Source organism: Astatotilapia calliptera, chromosome 3 (assembly GCF_900246225.1).
Source record: "Astatotilapia calliptera chromosome 3, fAstCal1.2, whole genome shotgun sequence".
In the NCBI taxonomy this organism is placed as follows: Eukaryota; Metazoa; Chordata; class Actinopteri; order Cichliformes; family Cichlidae; genus Astatotilapia; species Astatotilapia calliptera.
This window is the reverse complement of record NC_039304.1, coordinates 2,374,505-2,400,573: the sequence shown is the minus strand read 5'-3', so window position 1 is coordinate 2,400,573 and position 26,069 is coordinate 2,374,505. Positions and strand designations below refer to the sequence as shown.

At 40.3% G+C, this 26,069-nt stretch overlaps 1 protein-coding gene across 1 annotated transcript in view; it reads right to left on the bottom strand.

Moving 5' to 3' along the window:
- The window catches only part of LOC113016447 (uncharacterized), a 40,129-nt gene that overhangs the window by 8,335 nt on the left and 5,725 nt on the right, over positions 1-26,069 (bottom strand). The window contains exons 2-4 of the mRNA XM_026159282.1: positions 6,623-6,961; positions 5,567-5,905; positions 4,524-4,625 (exon numbers count right to left, since the gene is read on the bottom strand). Of these exons, the coding sequence (XP_026015067.1) occupies positions 4,524-4,625; positions 5,567-5,905; positions 6,623-6,961 (780 nt within the window). The remainder of the gene's footprint in view (positions 1-4,523; positions 4,626-5,566; positions 5,906-6,622; positions 6,962-26,069) is intronic.

Sequence of the window (26,069 nt, the reverse complement as noted above, 5' to 3'; positions counted from 1 at the left end):
CAGAAGATGGTATGTCATGTTTAGGTGGAAACTAGCGAGCTAACTTCCTGTTAACTTCTAACTCCGTTAAATGTAATAAATTCTGTTTTCATGGATGCCTGGATGTTAAACTTAATTGTTGCACCTGGTAAAGCAGCAACGCTGATAATTTTATTAAAGATGAAAGAATTTAGACCGTTTTTAACTCAGTGTTCGTTTGACTTTGGGACCTGAAGCGGATAGAGTTTTGGACTCAGATTACTCCGCGAAGCTCCTCACTACGGCAGCCGTAATGCTCCGACAATCCATCAAGCAGTGCTGCTTACCAAAGTTGTACTAAAACATTTTTAACAGATTTCTGCACGCCCAAATTGGTTCGAGGTCAGTAAGCACAACCAGAATTCATACATAAGGCACACTCTCGATTTTTGAGAAAATTAAAGAATTTTAAGTGTGCCTTATAGTGCGGAAAATACGTTATAAAGAAGAAAATATATCGTGATATATATCGTTACCGCACGTGCTTCAAATTATATCGCGATATGGATTTTAGGCCATATCGCTCAGCCCTAGTTTTGCGTTTGGGTTCTTCTCCTGCCTGCACACAGCCGAAACATGACACTCGGCCCTGCACTCTGATCTATATTAGGTAAGAATATGTTGATTTACTCGGTATTTGAAGGTTCAATTGAAAAAACCTTAATAGATTTTTTAAACAATGTGGGAGTCAAACAGTTGTGTCTGTCTGGTTGTTTTAAGAGATCACTAAAATATCATAGACTGAAACTGGTTTCCATCATATATAAGTTGGCTAAGTTGTCATTGGCTGAAACAGAAGGAGAGAAGTAATATTTCATAATATTTCATAAAACCTTCATAGAAATTTTATCTTTCAGCCATGTTTAGATTATTTTACAGTTCTGCACTTTGTACATAATTTAATTTATGTTTTGTTGAATTTTAAGCTTCTTAAAATATACATTTAGAACGTCTTGATGCATTCTCAATCATCCAGGAAAGTAAATCTCCAAAAGCTGATTCTGTTCATCTGGACGTAGCGTTTTGTGGGAGAAATGTTTCGTCACTCATCCAGGTGACTTCTTCAGTCTCAGCTGACTGCAGGTTTCCCCAATCTTATAAACAGTACATTTGCATAATGACTGAAACCAGCCCACTGAAGGAACAATGGGCTGGGAGGTCAGTTCCTTAATCATAATTATGCAAATTCTCATGACCATTGATCAACGACCACTGACCAAAACCCACTGATCAAAGACCACAGATCAGTGGCCATGAGTACCATTCACAGAGAGTTGGGGAATGGCTGCAATCACTGTGATCTGTGGTCTTTGATCAGTGGGTTTTGGTCAGTGGTCGTTGATCAATGGTCAGGAGAATTTGCATAAATATATAAATATAAATATAAATACCTTGGAGTACACATTGACAATAAACTGGACTGGGCTAAAAACACCACAGCACTTTACAGGAAGGGCCAGAGTCGTCTCTATTTTTTGAGGCAACTGAGGTCCTTCAACATCTGCCAGAAAATGCTGAGGATTTTCTATGAGTCTGTTGTTTAGAACATTTGTAATGTAGAGCCAGCACCGCTAATTTGTTGTTCTCTGGATTGTTAATAAGCAAGTTCTGCATAAATAGTAATTAATGCTTATTTAAAGTGGGAGTGGTGTGTAACTGCATAATACACAGTGGGTAACTGTAAACTTCTGTATTCTTATACACACCTGACAGGTCAGCTGGTAGACGGATTCTAGTAGTGGTTAAATGGTTAAATGGTTTGTAATAAAGCAGCAGGTCTTTTAATTGTATCACAGGGTGAATTTGTGAAGGTGACATTTTACTGGACTTTATAATAAAAGTCTGGGGAATAATGTTTAAGTTATTAGTTTGTGTGTACTTGATTTACATGTCAATCTTTTCTTGTCTTATTTCAGATTCCAATAAAACACATCCTTTCCATAATGTAAAAAGATAAAAACTCTAAGTTTTTATCCAAGTCTTTAAATTCTCCTTGTTAAAAATACTATTCCATGCTCTCAGATTGGGATTTATTTGGTAGTTACCTGTATAACTAATTCATCTAATAATTAATATCTAATTAAAGAAGTTCAACAGGCTACTAGTAAAGTGTCTACATGTATCATTTTGATTTGTTGCCGACTTGCCTTTTATGTGCTTTTTACTGCACTGAAAAAGAGTAAAAAGCAAATGTCCAAAACTCTGAAAGACCTTCAGAAACACATCTGGCTCCTTGGAAGGAAAATACACAGAAATAAGGTGAAGCTCAAGACTTTTGCACAGTACTGTATGCCTAAATGGGATGAGCCTCTGTCATGTGATTGGTTGATTTAATATTTTTATCACTGAGACATTAAAAATGTACCTAATAAAATGACCATAGAGAGTAACAACAAAAAAAACATACCAACAAAGTATTAAAACACCCAAACTGGCTTGAATATTTAGAGCCTGCAGTGGAGCGGCTCATGGTAACTGGATGCACACAGAGTTGGTCTGTAGCTGCTGTGTGAGGTGCTGATACCTTTGCCTGGTGGCTGAGCATTTCCCCCTCTGTTGTTGCTTTGTTAGCCTTGCAGTGCTTAAGGTGCTGCAGTATCTGTGCCAGGGTTCAGGGGGCTACAAAGAACCCCCTTCAATATGAACCACATTAGTTTGTGCTTCTAACTGTATCACAAACTCTCCACTGCTGGAGTTGATGCCTTAAAGCAGAGCATGAGGATGTTGACAGATGATAACATCCTTATTATCTGAGAGATGCAGGGAAATGCTTCAGACGCTGCCTGTTTGCTCAGGCCGCATGTTTGTTCCTGCAGACGAGCAGACCGTGGAATAAAATCCACAGTGAACAAAGTGAGGCAGCAGTTTGCTGATTTCTGCCTTCTGTTAAATTGTGGGACTCCAACACGTTAGTCTGTGGCCCAGCTCATCTTTTCTTTCCAAAAGGCTTTCATAATTATCAGCCTAGTAGTTTGTCAACTTTCTCGCTGACAAAGTCTTTTGGAGTTTATTCTTATTTGAGTTTCCTTCACCCGAGCAGCACAGAAATGGCTCTGCTACACTCCACATCAGATTGGGTGGAGCAAGACACCAGTTAGTCATCCATCCAGCAGCAAACTAAAAGCAATGAACTTAAAATAAATTTTAAAAAGGTTAAATTTAATAAATAAATAAACAGTTTTCTTGATTAACTTAGAGATGTCTGACATTTTTATATTAGATAAAGCCTAATGTTTAATAATATGGGTATACAGATGATTCATTCTAACACAATATTTATCCTGTTTTTAGATAAAACACACATTTTTTTCACAGCTTTAGGTACTGATTATAAAAATTATTAGCAGGAATGGACCCAAACAGCAAGACTTGGAAGCAGAAGTGGGGTTTCAGCTTCATAGCTGGATTTACAGAATAACAACGTAACTAAGAAGGCACTGGGAACTTAACTGGTAAACATCAAACAGCTGGGACCCTAACACAGCTGGAGAGATGACAAAGAACAGTGGGAGACACAGACAATATAAACAGCAAGGGAGAGAGGACACGCCTGGGAAACGCTGCTGGAAATAATCATCAAATAAGTGATGAGACGGGAAACAAACTGAACATGATGCACACAAGAAGAGTGACTATCACAATAAAACAGGAAACAGACGGACCTGACACAGGAAGACATGAGAAACAAGCACAGATGAGACTGACTACACAGAAGGAAGACAGAGAGGAGACAGAGAAAAGATTAAGGAGACAAGAATGAAGACAGACAGCGAGAGAAGGAGACACAATGAGAGAAAGAGGGCGAGGGAGAAAGATACTGGACACGAAAAGGAACTGGCTTTAACTAAGCGTGGAACTTAGTACAAGGCAAACTCGGAACCATCTGGATTTAACAGACTCAAAAAAAAAAATAGATTGTCTTAAAGCTCATTCTAGAAATAACTAACAGTTCCAGGCAAACACAAAATACAGCATCACTGACCCGGGACCATGACACTTAAATCCTCATGTGGGGCGAGACTTAAACCTAAAAGGTGAGCTTTTGTCATGAAGGCCAATTTGGATCAACCGGCCAGATAAGATAACACTTGCAGAATCACAGACTTTGTTTAAAACTGTTCTTAAAATACATTTATACATATCACAAACATATTTATTCATGTGATTCTATTACATGTGAGGTTTTATTTCCTGCTAATCATTTTTCTTTTGTGTGTATTTGTGTATTTAATATCTGGCTTTCTGTTTGACCCTTTGAGTCTGGTGCTTTAGCTTCTCTGTTATAAAACTGTGTAAACTCTGTTCATTTAGTTAAACTTCGTATGCAGACACCATGTGGAAACAGATTCTGGTGTTAATTATCAGCTTCATCTATCTCAGTGGAGCTGACACCTGCAGAGCAGACTGTGTTGTAGTGGACAGTTCCCAGGTGGGAATGAAAGAAACTGTTAACTGGGCTAGAAGGACATGCAGGTGAAACACACACACACAGACACACAACATACCTTTCTTCAGTAACTTCCATAAATACACTCCAAGTGCCACAGTAGCAGCAATAATCATGACAGCCAGGAGAACCCAGGCCTCAGCAGGAAAGATGTACGGCTCTGTAAGAGACCAACAACAGAACGAGGTTTACATGATTATTCTGATCCAAAGTGAATAATCACAGAGTTCCAACAGGTCTGCTGCTCATCAGGTTAAACAGCAAAGTCTACAGGAGTCATCAGCTACGTACCACAGGCCTTCAAGCTGGCTGTAGTTAAACCTTTACTTAAAAGCCAACTCTTGAGATTGATTACAGGCCAATCTCCAACCTTCCTTTCATCTCAAACATCCTTGAAAGAGTAGTTGTCAAACAGCTAACAGATCATCTGCAGAGGTTTATTTGAAGAGTTTCAGTCAGGTTTCAGAGCTCAGCACAGAAACAGCTTTAGTGAAGGTTACAAATGATCTCCTTCATTACACATATTAAACAAATATGTACGACTGCTTTCTTTCTGGTCACTTTCTCTAAAATTAGAAACATGAAAATATTATCAGTTGATCCAGAACTCGGAGTACTGACAGGAACTGGGAGGACAGATCATGTCTCATCCTGAATAATAAGACCGAACAGAGGACGAGCTATGCTAATAAACAGACACATGCTGATCGGTCAGTATAAATCGCTGGCATGAAGTGATCGAGCCACCACTCGCTGTGGGCTGAGAGCTGGTTTAAGTTTATTTAGGCAGCAGGTTCTTTGTATAACAAGCAGACTGCAGAAAAGGCCTCAGGAGGTTTCCACAGGTCAGTGTCACTGTCAGTGCTGGATGGATGGGAACGTTTATCATAATAACTGTGCACGTGTAATATTAATACACATAATAATACAATAATGGTGTGGATTAAACGTGGAATCCAAGCAAGGAGTTGAATCTTTGGTATAAATTAAGAGCTTTTCTATTTTACAAAGTTACTCGTCAAATGAAAATATTACTTTTAATGTTGGACAAACTAATATGATAAAAAATAATATAGTTAAGTTTTCGAGTGTGCTGCTGACCTTTGACCTGCAGCTGAACATCTGTCAGTCTGGGTTCTTCTCCCCTCACTCTGATGGTGCAGGTGTAGTTGCTGCTGTCAAAGATGTGGGGTTTCCTCAGAGTGAGGCTGAAGTCTCCAGTCTGCAGAGCGTCAGTCTTCATGGATGTTCGGTCTCTGTAACGCTGGTTTTGATCTGTCAGCTCGTCGTCTTCCTGCTGACGCTGGTGGACGGTTGGAGGATTGAGGTCGTAGCGGCTCCACACCACTGTGGAGGGTCCAGACACAAACGGGATGTGACAGGGCAGCAGGGCTGACTCCGCCCCATCGTACACCTCCAGGGTGAGGACTTGGTGGGACACTGTGAGGACACAGAGACACATGAATCAGCTGTCTGTGTGACCTGTAGGTCACGTGACCACCTGAGATTAGAAACTAGTTCTACAAGATTGTGTCTGTGTAAGAGTCACGAGGTAATGCTACATGTAGGCTGCTTTAATCATGACTCCAGTTGTTTTTGGTTATTAAATATCTGATTATTCACTTTAAATCATGTTGTTTATTCTGAATCTGGAAGTCTTAAGTCTGAGACCTGCAGATACACCAACAACAACTCAGGCAGCAATAATCTCAGAGAATAGAAAAGAATAGAATAGAATAGAATAGAATAGAATAAAATCGAATCCCTGGCACAACTAGAAAACAAAACTTCAGGACAGCCCTGATCAGAGCTGCTGGTTTAAAGTGTTAAAGGCTGATAATCATGTGTTTCCTGTGGGTGAGCTGCTGTCTTTAGTGCCTCTCTGTAGGTCAGACCTTTCACTGCTGTTCACACCTGAAGGCTGAGTGGACCTCCTGGGTTAGTTTTCAGGAGTGTGTGGGCACATTTATGAGTCTCTCAGTTCTGTAGATTAAACAGCAGCTGATCAGACTGAACATTCTTTGTTCTCAGCATCTGAAAGCGCAGCTGTTTGTTCAAACATATGCATGTGCATTGTTCTTGTTCCTGGAGCAGCCTTTTAGTGTGATAACCTCTGACCTCTCGTAGTCTCAGCGGGTTTTTGGGTGTGTTGCTGACCTTTGACCTGCAGCTCTACTGCTGTCAGTGTCCGTTCATTTCCAAATGCAGTGATGGTGCAGGTGTAGGTGCCGCTGTCAGAGATGATGGGGTTCCTCAGAGTGAGGCTGAAGTCTCCGGTCCTCAGAGAGTCCGTCTTCATGGACGTTCTTTTCCTGTAACGCTGGTTTTGATCTGTCAGTTCATCTCCTGCATCATTACACTCGTGGACGATTGGAGGATCGAGGTCGTGGCGAGTCCACATCAGAGTGGGGTCAAAAGGTACAGAAGTGTCCTTGCAGATCAGCAGGACAGACTCCACCCCCTCATACACCTCCAGAGCCGAGGCATGCTGGGAAACTGAGGACACAGAGACAGAAACATGAACATGCTGTGAGTGTAAACCTGAACTCTGCATCAGTTCACTCAGAGTTTAGAGTCACACGAATCTGTGCAGATATAAAACATCAGCTACCTGAAGTCCTCAAATATAAATGAGATCCTCTGTTCTTAGATGTTATTGGACCTGAACTGAAAACATTACAGAGGACAGAATAAACCCAGCCCACGCTGTCACGCTCTTTTACATCAGTTTGTTGCTGCTCTCTGTGGTCACACATAAAACCGTCTCTGTGGGCGATCTGAAGCCTGTCAGTGTTCAGATACAGTCAGCTGTGGTTACTCTGGATGAACTGGTCCTTTAAACAGACCAGAGGCAGAGAAAACAGCGTGTATCTGACAGGAAGTTTAACCACACAGTAATTCATGGATACATCATACATGGCACCTATACAGACATGAAGAAATATAATGCATTTTGGCCTTTGAAGTGACTTTTTTGTTTGGGAGGATTTGTTTGTTGTTCGGTACAATGTTAAAATAAGTTCTTGAAAAAGTAAAACATGATTTAATATGAAGGCGATATGAGTAGAGAGCACAAACGTGCTGAGGGATTGGCTGTGTTAGTTAGTGAGAGCATCAAAAACGAATGTGTCCACTCATGTCTGGATTTTAATTTTGTTAAATATGAACAAAGCAGAAGCAGAAGATCTGCCACGTGTCTGATCAGAAAGAGAGGACCACTTTGTTCATTTAGTAATGAAAGTATGCTGCCCTTGCCTGGAGTTTCCCAGGTTTCACCAGCTAGACAGCGAGATAACGATGCTTCAATAACCAGATTTATTTTCCTTTTTGTGCTGATTTATTGAAGAATGTCCTCTGACCATTTCCATCTTTATATACAGGCTATGGTAGAATGTAGATTTTGCATTATTTGAGGGAAAATTGGTTTTAAATGGAAAATTTATATTTTAAACCCACCGACCCACCCACTTCTAAGTGCTTCTAAACTGAACTTTTCACAGTCAATCATCAGTTTGGCCAGGAGGTCTTATTACCTGGAATAAAACCCTGGGGTTGTTCATCTTTCTCCCAGGTCCTCTCAGCTCTTCTGCTTTGTGTTTTTATATCTCTGCTGTGATCACTGAGACATGGAGGACATTATATTTCTGAGGTTTCACCTTCAAAGCAGCAAGGACAGATTTCCATGTACATATTGAAATGATCTAAGAGTCCCTGAGATCAGGGCTATGAGGGCAGAGTCAGCTAAGAAGCTGCTGCTGACTTTGAGTTTAGATGCTGAGATGGATGCAGGTTTGTGAGCAGGAAACAGAAGCAGGGAAGGAAGATAAGATCCTCGTGACGACAGACAAAAACATCAAGCATGTCAACATTACTCAGAGAGATGCCAGAGAGCAGCACACGCTCAGATCACTGCAGAGTTTCACCTGCAGATAAAAATGTTTGGTGTCCACCAAAGGAAAATCAGCAGTACTGTGATTTTACAGCATTTTAATAAATGCACTTTCATTTAAGCTTAAATACATTTGAGTTTGTCAAAGGGCCAAAATAACAGGAACACAACCAGACTGGTGTAAATTCAGCTCACACAGACTCTTTGTGTTCACTACATGCAGACCAGATGTGCTCATATGTGCAGTTACAGCTCATTTACAGGCAGGAATATCCTGCTATGTCCCTGTTAGGACCTGCTGCTTTGACTGCTCACCACTCAAACAGCTTCATGACATCAGCAGGAAGAGCAGATGTGGATCCACAGCAAACATGTACGTTGGTCACAATCAATGAAAGAAGCTCAGAAAGCTCTTCAGTGAAACCAGTGTTAGAAATGAAGCGCACAGCACAGCATGCTGGGTAATTACAAGGACTCCCATCAGGCACAGGGAGGCACGTCCCCCTAACTACTCATGCTGATTAACACAACACACACACGTTACATGCACTTCTCTCCACCACCACTAGATGTCTCCACACTCTGTGCTGACTCCAATGATCAGAGCTGCTGAGCCTGTTTGCAGACAGAGGAGGAGCTCCTGGTGATCCGTGTGGCACTAAAAAGCTCTGATAACGTCCATCCAGCAGCTGATAACAGGGACATTTGGTGCCATGTCAGAGCTGCACAGTCAATCATCCGTTTGGCTCTTTAGTTTGAAGAGTTCAAAGCAGCAGCAGAGAATCTAAAGTGTGTCACACAGCACCAAGTTTCCTTTGGTCACATATGAAATGTGAGTCCGAGCTTCAGCTACACAACAACACACACAGCAGCTGATTGTAACATGAGCTCATCTGAAAGCCACCAAGAAGAATCCAGAGATTTGAAAGTTGCTGCTTTGGATTGTTAGTTTGATCTAGAGCTGGGCGATAGAACGATAACGATATGTATCGCGATATAACTTTTTCTTGATAGAAAAATTTAACTATTGCGATAGACCTCGCCGCTCTTGTCCTCTTAAAAAAAAAAAAAAAAAAAGAACAGCCAATCCAAATTAAGTAGCGCAGAGCCGAACCAATCACAGCCGCAGCGTCACGTCACGTGACTTGTTACGTACAGCACAAATGCCAAGCCGCACATGTGTATTTGTTTGGGAAGCAGCCAGCCACCGTACTGCCCGGGTAATGGAGGAAATGAGTGTGCCGACTAGAAACATCAACCGAGCGTGACCGAAGAGAAAACAGATGACGGTTCCAATGCCGGAGAGATTGTCGAACGGAAGAGCCATAGAAGTTCCGTAGTTTGAAGGTATTTTGGCTATTTCAAGTCTGACAAAAAACAGAGTAGCGTGCACTGTAAATTGTGCCGAAAGCAAGTCTGGAAATACAATAAACTGGTGCATGCGCTACGTCCACACGTACCCGGGTATTTTTGAAAACGCAGATTTTTCTATGCGTTTGCACCTTTCGTCCACACGTAAACGGCGTTTTTGGTCACTGAAAACGAAGATTTTCAAAAACTCCGGCCAGAGTGGATATTTTTGAAAACTCCGTTTTTGCATTTACGTGTGGACTAGAAAAACGGAGAAAATGCAGCGTCAAAGGTGTGCGCATTTCTTGACGTCACACTGTGCGCCACGTTATTGTTTCGGTGAAATGAATTTCTACAATACTGTTAATTCTACTCTCTGCAGTGTTTAAATGCTTACATATACACACAGTTACTGTCCCTCCACACATACGACTCGGTTCTGCTTCTATGCCCCAGCTTAGTTTACTTTTTCCCACCGAGGCTTCTAGACTTCTGATTGGCCAACATTTCTGCACGGTTAGGAATCTAGCGCCACCTGCTGCATTGGCATGTTCATAGCAGCGTTTTCCTTCATTTCTGCCTTTATGTGTGGACGGGATTATTTTTTAAAACTGTTAGATTATAATATTATTTTATGCCATGTTAGACCCCTAATTAAAGGTTGTGAATTATTATGTAGTTTTAGTTTGCATTATTCTCCTGAATTAGAAGAAGCTGATAACTATTGCATTAGTTAAACTGATTTGCATTACATTAGACTGCTGATTTATTGTGAATGAATGATATTGTTTTATGATGCATTATACTGCTGAGTTATAAGAAATACTGTTCGCAGAAAGTTATTGTCTTATTTGTCTGATTAGAAGAGAACAGAGCATGCTGGAGTTTTCTGCCCCATCTCAGCAGGAGCAGATGAACAGGGAGCCAAGGTCGTAGCTTAGGCGCCGTGTGAGAGAAAGGATGTGAATGTTTAGGCTTTTATGATAAGGTGGGGGCCACTAGAGGCTATTTTGAGATCTGAGGCTGTCTGCGTACGGTGTCCATCTCCCACGCGTGTGATCATTAAAATCATCGTTTGACTCAACCCGGCCAGACCAGTGTTGTTATTGTGGTTTTTCCTCTTGTGTCCATCCCCAATTTTGAACTCGTAACAGTTTGGGGGCTCGTCCTGTGGTATTGGGGTGGAATTTAAAAGTTTGGACGGTCTGAGGTTGTTGAACGGACAGGCACGAGCCAGTGGTCTGACGTGAGTGGGCATAAGCCGGCTTATACAAAGGTAAGGCACTACCTGTTGAATTATTTCCAAAGTGTGCCAAATTGGATATGACTAAATTAAAGTCTACTCACTGAAATTACTGGTAGAGGGTCTGTTTTGATTTTGATGAAAAAATCTCATGAGAACTGAAACTGAAGTAATGATAATGAAACGTTGAAAGTGAAAAGCAGTTGGACTGCTGATTGAAGTTAAAGCAGTTGGACTGCTGAGTGAATTTAGTTTGGTAGGGAATTGGTCATGTGTTGGTTAAAATCCAAATTGGTTATAAGTGTGGACCTGTGTGATTATAAGTGAGGGAAGGCTCCATTGACCTCTAGGTTGCACTTGCCTTAGTCAGACTCTTGTTTTAGGGTGTTGACTGTTGTTTCAAAGTATTATAAATTATTATAGAACGGCGGTTGGACCGCTAAGAAGCGCATTGCTCAGAGGTAACGCTTGCCGGGGTTGGGGACGCTCAATGCCCGTCCTCTTTGAGGGATAGTCAGTTGGTCACTGTGGAGCCTGGGGCACTCCAGAATAACTAGTGGTTGGACCACTTTACCGTTTGGAACGGTATTTGTGCTTTTTTGGGCAGCAAAGGTTGGACCTTGGGTGTTGGACACTTTTAAATTGAGTTAGGGACTTTAGAAATTAGGCCAGAGGCTGTTCTGGAGGAAACAGATACTGGTTAATTGATTACAAAAAAGTTAACTTTCTTCGGTTGGACCCGTTAACTTAAATTTGTCAAAATTGTTAGGCGCTGAATCTGTCAGGCCTGTCAGTGTTTGTAAATATAAGACGTCTTTGTAATATAAAATAATAGAGTTTTGCCTGAGCTTTGTGTGACCCTGTGTGTGACGACAGCGCACTGCAGCGCTGCGAGCTATTTTTAGACTGTGTGAACATGTAAATGAGCTGTGACGCGCACAGAGGACTTTTGCTTCCTGTTTAGCATGTTTTTGAGTTTTATAATTATGAGTTGCAAACAATGATACACACCTGTAATTAAAACGCTGATTTTGCTGATTATAATATTACTAATAAGGTTTTGAATGACTAGGGTGAATGTTTGATGTTTGGCTGGGTTTTGATATAGAAGAGACAAATCGTGTATGATTAAGACCGGCACTTCAGCCGGCAGAGTAAAGCCGAGGCTGACCGGGACTCCTGCTCTCCCCTTTTACCATCTTTGCTCTCTCCTCTACCATCTTTGAAGGTGACCTTGACCAAATGCTACAGCAGCTAGACCCACAAGAACCTGAAAATGTCAACACTGCTGCAGGAAAATGAGCTCATGCAGCGGAGACGGAGAGCGTTAAATCCAAGGCCCGTTTTACTACACGGGGGAGATTTCCAGACAGCTTCAGCTGACAGAGCTGTGATGAGACGCCCATTAAGCCCGGAGGAAAAGTGAGGCCGAGCAAAACAATGCTGACCTTAACCGCTCTGCATCAAAGCTGTGCAGGACAGTGATGGACCAACACTGATCATCGGGCAGCAAAAAGGGCGTGCCAGAGACAGGAGGAGTAACTGAGGTCAGGAGGCACCTCAGAATGGACAAAGCACCAGGAGAAAATAAGCTGAAGGCACAGGTGTCGGGGCTCGGCCAGGAGCTGACCTCTGAGAAGGGCCGAACAGCAGAGCTGCAGAAGGCCGTGGAGCAAGGCAAGGGAAACATCAATGGATTTCAATCTGACTTGTACGGAAAAGACTCTGAGGTTTCTGCCCTCAGTAAGAGCTCAAGGCATCAGAGCAGAAACTGAGCATGGCTCAGGAGGAGCTGGCTGATAATCGAACCCATCAGACTTGGAGTCCCAGACACACGACTTGAAATCAGGCCGGAGCTTGCTGGAGCTAGATGAGCATTGTGATTTGTCCAGTCTGCCGTGGAGTGAACGTTTGGGGGATGGCTTCCTGTCGCCTCTGCCGTCCTCCGGTCGCTCAGCTTCCTTGGCTGCCCAGCTCCGGACTGAACGCTCGGGCAGAGACACCCCAGCAAGCGTGGACTCCATTCCCCTGGAATGGGACCACGACTACGACCTGAGCCGTGGACTTGAGAGTGCAAGCAGGGCTCTCAGAGAGAAGCAGAGTGAAGAGGGAGACTTCCTTGAGGCCTTTGTTAAACTAACAGAACAAACACTGAGGTCTTCCACTGGGGAGGTTGCTGCTGCAGACTCTCATATACACCCTCTGGATGTTAGCCGTTTCCGCCTGCAACAAACGGACAGCAGCTGCACTTGTGCAGGCACAGAAACGGACTCCTCATACATGGGATATCTGCGACTGATGGGCGAGTGTCGTGGAAGTATTGATTTGACACAGTGAGGAGGATGGGCTCTGAGCTGAAGGAGGAAGAGGATACGGTGTCTGGACTGGCAGATCCCAGCAGCTCAGAGTCCCAGACTTCAAGAGTGATTGAGCGCTGGAAGTTCCGGCAGGCTCAGGACCTCAGCAAGGAGATGAGAACAAAGCAGAACGAGCAGCAGTGGCAGCAGCTGAACTCTGACCTGAACAAAACCTTGACTTGGCTGGGAGAAACAGAGGAAGAGCTGGAGCAGCAGCGTAGACTGGAGCTTGACATAGACATCCAGACGATTGAGCTGCGTATCAAAACCCTGAAGGAGCTACAGAAGCGAAAGGGTCAAGTTAAGGAGGAGTGGAATAAGGAGAAGATGCAGGACACTGGAGAAAAGGACTGCCTCAATTGGGACCAGAACCAGTATGGACAGAACTTTGAGCAGCAGCACCAACGGATGCAAATAGACTGAAATGGAGGAGGGCAGGACCCCAGGGCACGCTTCAGGCTGTGGTTTACCCAGAACACTACAACAGGAAAGTGATGAACACAAACACACACACAAACACACACATCTACATGCACTGACTCAGAATGAAAAGAAACATACATATGAACCTATGCACTCGTTGATTGAGTGAGAGCTGACGCACACATACACAAATCTAAATGCTGATTCAATTCATTGAGAAGTGATACACACACAGACGCTGATGCAATGAAGAATGCTTTACTAACAAATGCTGCACACAAACATCCAAATACGGAGTCGGTTACAACAATAAGAAGCCATTGATTATTTATTGGTTAAATGCATTTCATGCCACCCAGAGGGCATCTGTGTAGATTTAGGGGACAGGGTCTAAAGCAGTTGGGTTATGAAAACAATGTCTGTGTGTGATGTCTGTGTATGGCTCAAGGCCTCCACTGAATTGTTTACTGTGCTTCACACAGCCTAATAAGGAGCAGTGGTACAGAGTGAAAATGATGAGTGACTGGTGTGAGTTTTATTTCGGAGAGAATATGAAAAGGTTGTGTCGATTTAACTTAGTTGTTTAAGTTTCTGTCAAAGCAAAGCATTTGTGTGTAACCAGGGTCCACTATTGAATCAAGTCAATCCAACATGTTTTTGTCAGTGAAAAAAAGGAGTTACAGTACCTGTATGCCTACACAATATAGTGTGTGAAGTTTTGGTCGATTTTTGGGTTTTGTTTGACACTAGGTTGATACTATCAGTGAGGTTTGGATTGTTTTCCTTCTCTAGGAGAGAGAAGGATGGTTTTATGCTTGGACATGTTTGCAATGGGCACCAGTATTGGTTATTATATGAGTATTTTATTGGTCACGTTTGTTTTTGCTTTTGTTACAGTGCACTGAAATAAGAACATCTGAGAGGTATGATCCACCAGTGGTTATATTTTGGTATTTTGTGAGTTCCTGATTTAACAAATCAGCTCTTTAATCCAGACCTGAGAGGTTGAACTTTAAAGCGCTATAAAATATTCTTACTGAAAACAGTCGCAAAGTATTTTTCTCCATGATTATAATGAGCTTGGGAGAAATTCACTTATATGGGACACTGATCACATGAGAAGTCCGGAGCCTAAAAGGATTGCAGCGAGTCAGTCCAGTCCAAAAACAAGGAGCTGTTTCCTTTAAAAGGATGACGTCATCTTGCTGGTGAGGGAGCCTCGAGTAGGTTGCGCGTGAGACTCGATTATCAGCAATAACTGGTATGAATGTGAGTGGATGTATGCATGTGACTGGACTGTGACGGACTGATGACTAAAAGTTTTAACTGACTTGATACTGAGACAAAAACGGTGCCGACTTTAGGATTAGTAGATGTTCACAAACAATTCACCCAGCCTGTAAAAGAAGGGTGGAGGTTTTGTCTTGTTTTGTTTTGTTTGTAAGAACAGAAGGATGGCAGAGACTAAAGGGGGAGGCTGTAGCTTCACATGAGCGTGAGCTGCAGACTGAACCCTTTGGTTGCTTATTTTGAGTTACTGATGTTTACATTAGGAAAATTGTGTTTTAGTAGCTGTATTTCGATTAATGTATCATTATAAAATGGTTGGGAATGCTAAATGCTAAAGTGAAGAAAAGGTTCGTTTTCACTCACGACTGAACATGTTATTGTTAACCATAGCAGGCCACTGTAAAAAGTCAATTAACGGTTATAAAAAAATTTTTTTAAAAAAATGAATGAATGAATGAATGAATAACAGGGGAATGATAGACTGGTCACACTCAAAACGAATATATGTAATGATAAACACTGGTCCCCGCCTTTTGGGTGCCTTCTTGAAATAGTCAATAATTTGAAAGTAAGATAGAACCGACAGGGGCATGTGCTGAGGGGTGGTGCTGCACAAGAACAAGAGTAAGGTAAAGTAAAATATTGTGTTTAGCTTTGAGAAGTTCAAATTAAAATGTACCATTACACTCAGAGGATCAATAGGAAGTTCGATATATGCTAATTTTGAATGAAGTACATGATTGGTGACTGTTCTGTCCTGAGCTTTTGTTTTTACAGAACCCACTTGGCCACACCAACAGTTTCTCGCCACCGAAAGGGGGTACTTGCAAAGAATGGGGAGGAATATCATCAAAACTGGGAAAGGTAAGCCCCAAAGGGGGTGATAATACCATAACTTTCACTTATGGTCAAATTCTCAAAAGTTGACCCCAAACTTGAAAATTCTTCAAACATTTAGAGACAGTGTGGAGGCTTAGATAAACATAATGTCACAAACCATATAAGGATGGAGCACTTGAATCGATAAGATGGTGAATTGATACGCAGTAAAATGTTGATCATGTTGATTATGTTTATTCCAGGGTGCAGAGCAAGATTATTATTATTAAAGAAAACAAATGAAATAACGAAAACTAGAAGTGGAAAAACGTTTGCGTTAACGGAAATAAAATCAAAAAAACAAAAAACAGGAAAACTAACTAAAACTGTAATGAGTGTTCACAAAACTAACTAAAATTAACTGAATTTATAGCAAAATGTGTTTAGTCTCATTGATGTGTGCGTGCCCTACAATAGCCAAGTCAAAGCAGTACGTTAGTTGAGTCGTCTGTGTTGCTGCTCCGTCCCCGTGCAGAATCATATCAGGAAAAGTCGTGAGAAAGCGCCAGAGTCCAATTTGGGATCACTTTGAATATGACTGTTTTTTAGACATAGCAAGTGTCTGGTGGTGGAGAGAGACACAATGTCCTCCTGAGGCTCAGGGAAAGAGAACAAAAAAGAAAAAGTATTTTCATTTTTTCTTTTTCTTTTTTCTTTAAGATAAATCAAGTGTTATTAAAACTTATTTATATAACAATATCATAAAAATGTAGATCAGGGATCAACTTAGAAGTCACTGACACTTCACTAGCTGTAAGCCATTGGTTCAGGAACAAGTGATTGCACTGGACTTTCTATTTCACAAAAGTTAATTCATTTATGATATCTGAGGAAGTGCTGTGATTTTATTTGGAGGCACAAAGGAACATTTGGCACTTCCCACATGCCACATATGTTTTACTGTTGCACCCAACCATTATATAACTGAAATGCCTTGGACTGTTAACAATTTCAGCCAAGTTGAGTGAACCATGTTGGTTACACTCTCATCTGATTGGGGTCTCCTCTTTTTGATTTTTGGAGAGAACTCTTCATTACTGTTATTATTCAGCTCTTGTTCATATATTTGTCCCAGGTTTCTCAGCCAAGAGGAGCTTGAACTCGAGAGACTGTGAGTTCTTTTCGCACATTGAGATCATTGATAACCTTCAGCAACGACGTGATCTTGTAGAAAAAACAATCAGGTGTCATGGATTCAGCTAAAACTGCGACTCTTGTTTTTTTACTTACTGGAGAACATTTCTGCATTTTACCCACATTTTATTTTTAGCTCAAAATCAAAATTCCAGATTCTCCTACAGGTTGGTTTTGGACCAGATAGAACGACAGTTTTCAGGTGGCCCTGTGTCTTTCTCTATTACATCTGCCACTGCATCTAGATAATCTTTGTGTGGTTCTTCTTGGGTTCTCACCCTCTCCTATCTGGGTCACATGACTCTCATCTTCTGAAAAATCTATGTTTGAATCTCGCTCAATTATTCTGTTAAGAATTCTCCCTGCCTTTGTCAAAGAGTTGCCTACTAGGAAAAAGTGAAATGAATATAACTACCAGGTCCCAATGTACACTAGAGCACACATTAATAAATTAGTCATGTTTTCTGTGAAACTAAATAAGCCTAATTCTTAAAAACCCCTCAAATTATTTACTAGATGTTTATTTTTGGAAATTAATCAACATCTGAGTTTAAATAAAAATAAAACATTTGGCAAGGCCACACCCCCACACATGTGAGTGGCAAGTAGACTATGATACCTGCAAGCAAAAACTAAATGTGTACTACAGTGCGCAAAAATGAAGTATTGGGTCATCAGGGGACATTTATGACAAGAAAAATCCCACAAACCTTAAAGTGCACTTGAAAAGCTCATGCAAGAAGGCTAACCTAGCTTACCTAGAAGAGCTCATCAGGGGGAGCACTCTCTCCCTCCTTGAAGAGCTCACCCACTCAAACCGCATCCCCAGAAAACAGCTAACCCCAGATAAGGCAGCGGGATGCATCGAGAGACAACCGGACGGGGACATATACATAATTGTGTGAGTCAATCGCCTTAAAAAAACTTTATCAATTAACTTGAACCAAAATTAGGAGCACCCGGTGCGGCAAGAGTTAATAGTTATTAGTCTCAACACCCAAGGATAAGCAGAAGAGCATGACTGATATGATGGAACTGAGATTTTGTTACACTTAATTTTTGCAAAACACGTCCATCTCCCACGAGTGTGATCATTAAAATCATCGTTTGACTCAACCCGGCCGGACCAGTGTTGTTATTGTGGTTTTTCCTCTTGTGTCCATCCCCAATTTTGAACTTGTAACAAAACGAAAACGGAAAATCTCCGTTTTCAAAAATACCCGTGTACGTGTGGACGTAGCCTCAGTCTCTGACTGGAAGCGCTAAATCGTCATTCGGCTTTTGTCAGACTAAAGTAACTGTTAAAACTGTTTGAAAAGCTCAGCTATACAACAAGGAGAGATTGAGAATTTCCTTTTAGTTCTCAGTTTATTTGATATTGACAAAAGTTAGTCAGTTTTGTCTGTTCTTCTGTAAAACAAACTAAGATTTATTTTTAGAATTAATATTTTGTTTCTAAGTGGAATTGACAATTTAGTCTGTTTCGTTTGTTCTATTTTGAAACTTAAACGCTTTAGCGGCTGCCTTTTGTGTAGTTTGCAATATTTGCCTTTATTTATCTGAAAAAGTCTCATGTTCCTTAAGTACATCTACCCTGTTGAACTTATTATGGGAAATAAATATTTAAATCAAAACAAGCTGCTGATTATTTCACATTTCACTTGTGAGCAACGGCACATTTAAGTCTTACAAATATAGTTATTTGGCTTATATCGTGATAGATCACTCTAATATTTAAATATTTAAATGTTTATTTGCTATTCATCTAGGGTTTGAGAGTAACGAACTTTCAATTCTCTGTATGTCTTGTACATGTGGCAGAATTGACAAATAAAGCTGACTTTGACTTTTGACTTTGATATCGTTATCGCCTGAAATGAAAAAAACATATCGTGATATGAAAAATCTTATATCGCCCAGCTCTACTTTGATCTGAATCAGAATCCAGTGTTTGATGGAAATCTCCTCCTGCTGCACTTCAACACATTAAAGAGAGAGAGATGAAAGAAAAGCTGATGATGAGAGCAGAGAGAGGAAGGTGTACTTACCGTGCAGGAGCATCACAAACACCACAAACATCTTCATGTTCCTGTCAAACTCAGAGACTCTTTAAAAGCCCTTCAGGACATCAGCTCACAGCAGCTTCACTTTCCTCTGCTGATCATCTACTGACACTCTCACACTGCTTCACTGTCACAGCTCAGAGTTCAGCTTCACACTTTGTTAAAGCACATCTGTGGAATGAAGTCCGGCCGGCCACAGATCACTTCTGAGGAAAGAGGAGGACGTCGGCTTTCCTCGTAGTTTCACGCCCGAGCGCTCCGGGTGGAGGCGGCTGCTGCGGCCTCACCCTGACACGCACAAAGCTCCGCCTCCAGTCCTGACCATGAAACATCCACTGTAGCTACAATGATGCAGATGTGACCCTCAGCAGCTGGATTTCCTCTCCATAGATGTGTTTCCATGCAGATCATGGACATAAAGCAGCTCCAGGATGAAGAGTGTGAAAGAACTTCTTCCACTACAGTATTCATTACAGCACTGTGGCACTCCACAAACCCTCACACTGTCTCAATCCCTGTTTCCAGTTTACTGAGAGAAGGCCTGAAGCTCAGCCAATCACAGGACAGGAAGTGATCAGCTGACACAGTGATTTGAAGCTGTCAGGGTGAGGCTGCTTCATGCAGGTGTGAAACTATGAGGAAGCTGAACGCCTCCTCTTTCCTCAGAAGTGATCTGTGGCAGTCTGCCATCATGTTTGGCTGCTCACACTAAGGCTACGTCCAGAAATCAGAACAGAAAAGAAAAAGAAAGAAATTAGTGATGAAGTTTACAGAAGGAGAGGGAGAGAGAAAAAACACTGAGGATCTGCTCCAAACCTGCCTAAAAAACAAACAAACAAACAAAAACAATCACATACACACACACACACACACACACACACACACACACACACACACACGACAAAACCAGACAACAGAGAAACTGCAGCCATGGTGCTGAAGTCACAAGGGGTCTCAGCGAGGAGCCTGCAGGATCCCATCAGCCGGATGCACCAGAGCAGAGCGCACACAGGCCCAGAGATCTGAGACCCAAAGACCTCCTCACCCCCAAACAGGGGCCTGACAGAGCCAGGGGGGCCAGGCCCCACCAAGCAGCCATTAGCCAGAACACACCCGAGCACCAAGAACCACCAACTCACCAGAGGATGGGGGCACCAGCCACCGACAGAGAGTGTGGTGGGGGGAAAATAGTGTCTATTTTGATAGTTTATTAGAGATTTCCATCATGAATTCATTGTGGAAACTGAGCACAAGTTAAAGACCAAACACAACTAAATGTGTTTATCATCCAAATATAAAAGGGTGTTCTAATAATATGTGGCGCCTGTTAAAACCTGCCTGGTGACAGATGACACTGACAGTAATCTGCTGATGATTGAACTGCAGATTTAATGCAGGAATATTTCCTGTTTGAACTCTTCAGGGACCCGTGTATTTCCTGAGCAAACACTCTTCTCCTCATGCTGCTGCTGTGCTGGCAGCTTTAAGATGCAACAATAAATATTTCTATTGATTTGCACAGAAAGCTTTGAAAAAGCAACAGAACAATAAAAGCAGCAGCAGCTCTGACTGTGTTCATACCAACTTAAATATGTCAAAGTCAGGTTTCTGTTTAAAACACTGAATGTTTGAGTTACAAATACACAGATTTAACTACATTAACTTAACTGTGGTGTAAAAACTGGATTCATTGACTGCTATGTAGCAAACATAGAGCTCAGTTTAACACACAGAGTAGAAAGGTCTGTATAAGAATGAAGCTGCTGATGCAGGACTGAACACAGGATGAGGAATAAAGGACTTTTCTATGGTTTCCTTTAGCTGTTGCTAGCTTGCCATTTTTATGCCTCACTATTAGCATCTTGTAAGACATGCGCTATTTAGCCAATTTTGGCTGCATCAAATTCAGATTAAGCCTCACAAACATTTTCATGTAAACAAATCTTTTGTGGGACTTAATTAAAGACAATTAACAAACTCCTGGACTGCTGCAGTCTCTCTGACAGAAGACTTAGACCAGACTTGTGTATAAATATATTTTACAAACATCCTTCAAAGAGCTACTTTTTACTTTCTTATTTGAAGTACATTTCAGAGCCTCTACTTTTTACTTTTACTTGAGTAAAGAAGTTGAATCAGTACTTTTACCTTTACTGGAGTATTTTTAATATTAGTATTTGTAGACTTATGTCTACAAAGTCTGTTTGTGGACTTAAGTACTGAATGTCTGTACTTTGCCAACTCTCCTCATGTCCTGATGTGTTTACCTGTCCAAGCTGCACAGGTGAGTCTGACTCTGAGCTCAGCAGGATTCAGCCTGAAGCCTCTGCAGTGAGACAGCACCCTGACCCTCACACTCAGCTTTTCATTCTGCTTCTTATTGCACTTAACCTCCTAAGACCTGAACTCTTCCACAGCAGCATTTTTAATTTCTCTTCGATATTTGGGAATATTAAGATAAGATAAGATAAGATAAGATAGAACTTTATTAATCCCTCGGGTGGGTTCCTCTGGGAAATTCGATTTCCAAAAAAGCACAGCACCGACAGAAGTTACAGAGTTATACACACACACATATATATAAATACAGAGACAATATAAATAAAATATACGAAGGGGATAAATAGAATAAATAGGAATAAAATAAAAATAAAAATATTGGGGCCCGATGAATGTAAAAACAAAGAATTACCAGATTTTTTTTTTACCTTATTTTTGTTTTTAAGAAAAATAGGAGCCACATATGAGGAAATTCGTTTAAAATTTTGATAGGACAGTAGCAGTATAATGTCCTCGGTAAGTGGATATCAGGCCCTTGTAGAGCAAAATTGAGTATTTTGGTCTAAATAACCCAAAATGTGATGTCCACATATGTGGACGGCAGGTCCTAGGAGGTTAATGGTCTGTGTTTGATATGTGACTCACTTATATATTTCTCATTGTTTTAATCCACAGCTCAGACTGTTCTTTTAAATTAAACCAATCGTTTCCTCCTCTTGCTGTCAGTGTGGTTACTGAACATGAACTCTGATCTCTGAGTGAGAGCAGCACAGACTGAATACCAGGATAACAACCTGACATACTGTTTGGTTTTTACATGTATTATTATTAGGGCTGTCAGTGTTAACGCGTTAACATGAATTAGCCCACGTTAACGCACTAGCCACTCAGCAAAGACCAAACAGACCCCTGGATGGGCTCAGCCAGCAGGGGGGCGTCTGCAGGAAGGACAAACTGCCCAAAATGCATTGACAGACACATTTCAGGGATTTTGAGTCAGTCTGTGCTCCAGATGGATTAATTGTTAATTGCGTTAGTCATGATGATGGCATTAACGTGTTACTGTGGCTTAAATGCGTTAACGCTGAGTAACTCCTTATACGGATTGATCTGTGTTAACTTGTTAATGTGAATTTGCCCATTTTAATGTGTTAACACTGACACCCCTGATTATTATTATATTCTTTTTTTTGCCTGTCCCGTCCGGCAGTGTAGCAGGACAGGACGAGAATGAGAATTATTGTCTGAAGGCCAAAAACATGCCCAACAGAATTATTTTTCCAAGTGCATCATTACTGCTTTTGCTATAATGGCAGTCATATTTTATTAGAAATTTATTAGGATTTTTTATTTTGAGTTATTACTATCAGAACAGAAAAGAGTGTCTGAAGAAAAGAAAAAGAAAGAAATTGGTGAGGAAGTTTACAGAAGGAGAGGGAGAGAAAAATAGAGATGGAGAAAAAACACTGAGGATCTGCTCCAAACCTGCGTAAAACACACACACAAACACACACACACAAAACAACAACAGAGAAACCGTGGCAACAACCAAGATATGTACAAGTACCAGTAAATGATAACATGAAATGTTACTGAGCAGCAGTGTTGGTCAAGTTACTTGAAAAAAGTAATCAGTAACTAATTACTGATTACTTCCCCAAAAAAGTAATCCCGTTACTTTACTGATTACATATTTTCAAAGGTAATTAATTACTTAGTTACTTAGTTACTTTTTAAAAACACGATTTACAACCTGAAGAGGTGATAAAGTGATAGATCTTTCAGCCCAATTCTACTTTTTCTACATAATCCATCATACAAAATGTAATCAAATGGAAAAGTCTCTTTTTTTAACTTGTTTTATCAGTTTTAATCTTTTAACTTTATGCATCAAGCAAAAATAAAATTATATGCAACATTCTCTGACTGGAGGAAATTTGTTTAACATTTAAACCTATTTTCTGCACATTCCAGCACATAAAATAAAATGTTTTTGTGTTTACACTTAGTCTTTCAAATAGATGCAAGTAAAACACAGCAGAAAATAAATAAAGTCAAAGACTCAGCGGTCCTTTTGATCTATTTTCACCTGTAAAGCAGGAGCAGGGTAGGCGGAGGTTTACCCTGGTGCAGGTGTGCCGCAGCGGTCAGTGGAAGAATCCACGAGTGTCTCTGTGAGTTTCCCATTACGTCGTAGCTACTCGGTGCTTGCTCGGAAGTTTAGGGGTTTTTTTTCGCTGTAAAAAGTTTTCTTCCCACGCACAACGGACGCTAATGTTTTTGTCACTTTTTATGGAATCAAACTCAAAGTAAGGTCAGTACTTCCACACTTTAAACGCTGCACGCTCATACTCTCTCCCACAATCGATATGTGATCCATTGTTGATCTGCACACAGCTGTTGTCACTAACGTCGCACTCGCTTACGTCACTGTCGTGAGACATTCTCGCAAAAAAAAAAAAATCACGGTTTTAGTAACGCAGTAACGCAGCGTTCCCACGGGAAAGTAACGGTAATCTAATTACCGTTTTTGCAATACTAATCCCTTACTTTACTCATTACTTGAAAAAAGTAATCGGATTACAGTAATGCGTTACTTGTAACGCATTACTGCCCATCTCTGCTGAGCAGCACACAGGACTACATGATATGTCTAGAGGCAGCAGCCAACCAAGATAGTGAGTGTCTGTGAGTACGTGTGTGTGCACCTTTGTGTGTGTGTGCGCTTGTGTTCACAAGGTTTCACCATGTAAATGTCTAATAGTGGGTATGTGGAGCCATAGCCCCCCCCCCCCCCCCAGGAGATGAAGCAGGCATGGAGGAGATGCAGGCCCGAGACATCTAGATACCCCCAGAGTACGAGAGTCCAAAGAGGCTCACCGCAGGGGGAATCGCACTACCTACTCGGAAAAGATCAAAGCAGACCCCTGGATGGGGTCAGCTAGCAGACACAGTGCAGAAGCCCCAGGGGGCCCCGGCAACGAGCCAGCAGGCCACACATAGCAGATGCTGGGAGTGACTCAGTACACACCCGAGCACCCAGCCCTGGACAGGTGGACTAAGGGTCCACCAGTGAGACATGAAGTTAAATACCCAGGATCCTGATCTCCATGGATGGAAAACAGAGAAATTTGATCAAGTGAAGATCTTTCAGACTCATTGATCCAGCTCATTCTTTGGATATAATCAGAACTATTAATCAGCATCATTTTGTATTTCTTTTGGAAAAGCAGACAAACACAAAAACATTATTATATTTTGAAAAATACTGACAGCCACCAGTGCTCCCCTCAGCCTCCCAGTAGATGCACCTGTGGTATAAACGTCAAAATCCTGCATCACTGTGTTCTTGTGTATTGTTCACAGATACTCCTCTCATGAGAGTAAAGAGTAACTTGATTATTTAAAATTCCCTAATGCACCAAAGGCTAAATAGATCATATATATAGGATCATATAATTAAGATCAATATATATAGATCATATAATATAGATCATATATATAGAATCACATATATAAGATCATATATTATAGATCATAATATATAGATCATATATAAGATCATATATAATAGAATCTACATATATAGATCACATATATATAGATATATATATAAGATCACATATATTAGAATCATATATATAGATTCACATATATAGATTCCATATATATAGATCATATATATAGATCATATATATAGATCACATATATAGATCACATATATAGATCATATATATAGATCACATAATATAGATCAACATATATAGATCATATTATATAGATCATATATATAGTATCACATATTATAGATCATATATATAGATCATATATATAGATCATATATATAGATCACATATATAGATCATATATATAGATCATATATATAGATCATATATATAGATCACATATATAGATCATATATATAGATCATATATAGATCATATATATAGATCACATATATAGATCATATATATAGATCATATATATAGATCACATATATAGATCATATATATAGATCATATATATAGATCATATATATAGATCACATATATAGATCATATATATAGATCATATATATAGATCATATATATAGATCACATATATAGATCATATATATAGATCATATATATAGATCACATATATAGATCATATATATAGATCACATATATAGATCATATATATAGATCATATATATAGATCATATATAGATCACATATATAGATCACATATATAGATCAATATATAGATCACATATATAGATCAATATATAGATCACATATATAGATCATATATATAGATCATATATATAGATCATATATATAGATCAAATATATAGATCACATATATAGATCATATATATAGATCACATATATAGATCATATATATAGATCACATATATAGATCACATATATAGATCATATATATAGATCATATATATAGATCACCTATATAGATCATATATATAGATCACATATATAGATCACATATATAGATCACATATATAGATCATATATATAGATCACATATATAGATCACATATATAGATCACATATATAGATCATATATATAGATCACATATATAGATCATATATAGATCACATATATAGATCACATAGATAGATCATATATATAGATCACATATATAGATCACATATATAGATCATATATATAGATCACATATATAGATCACATATAT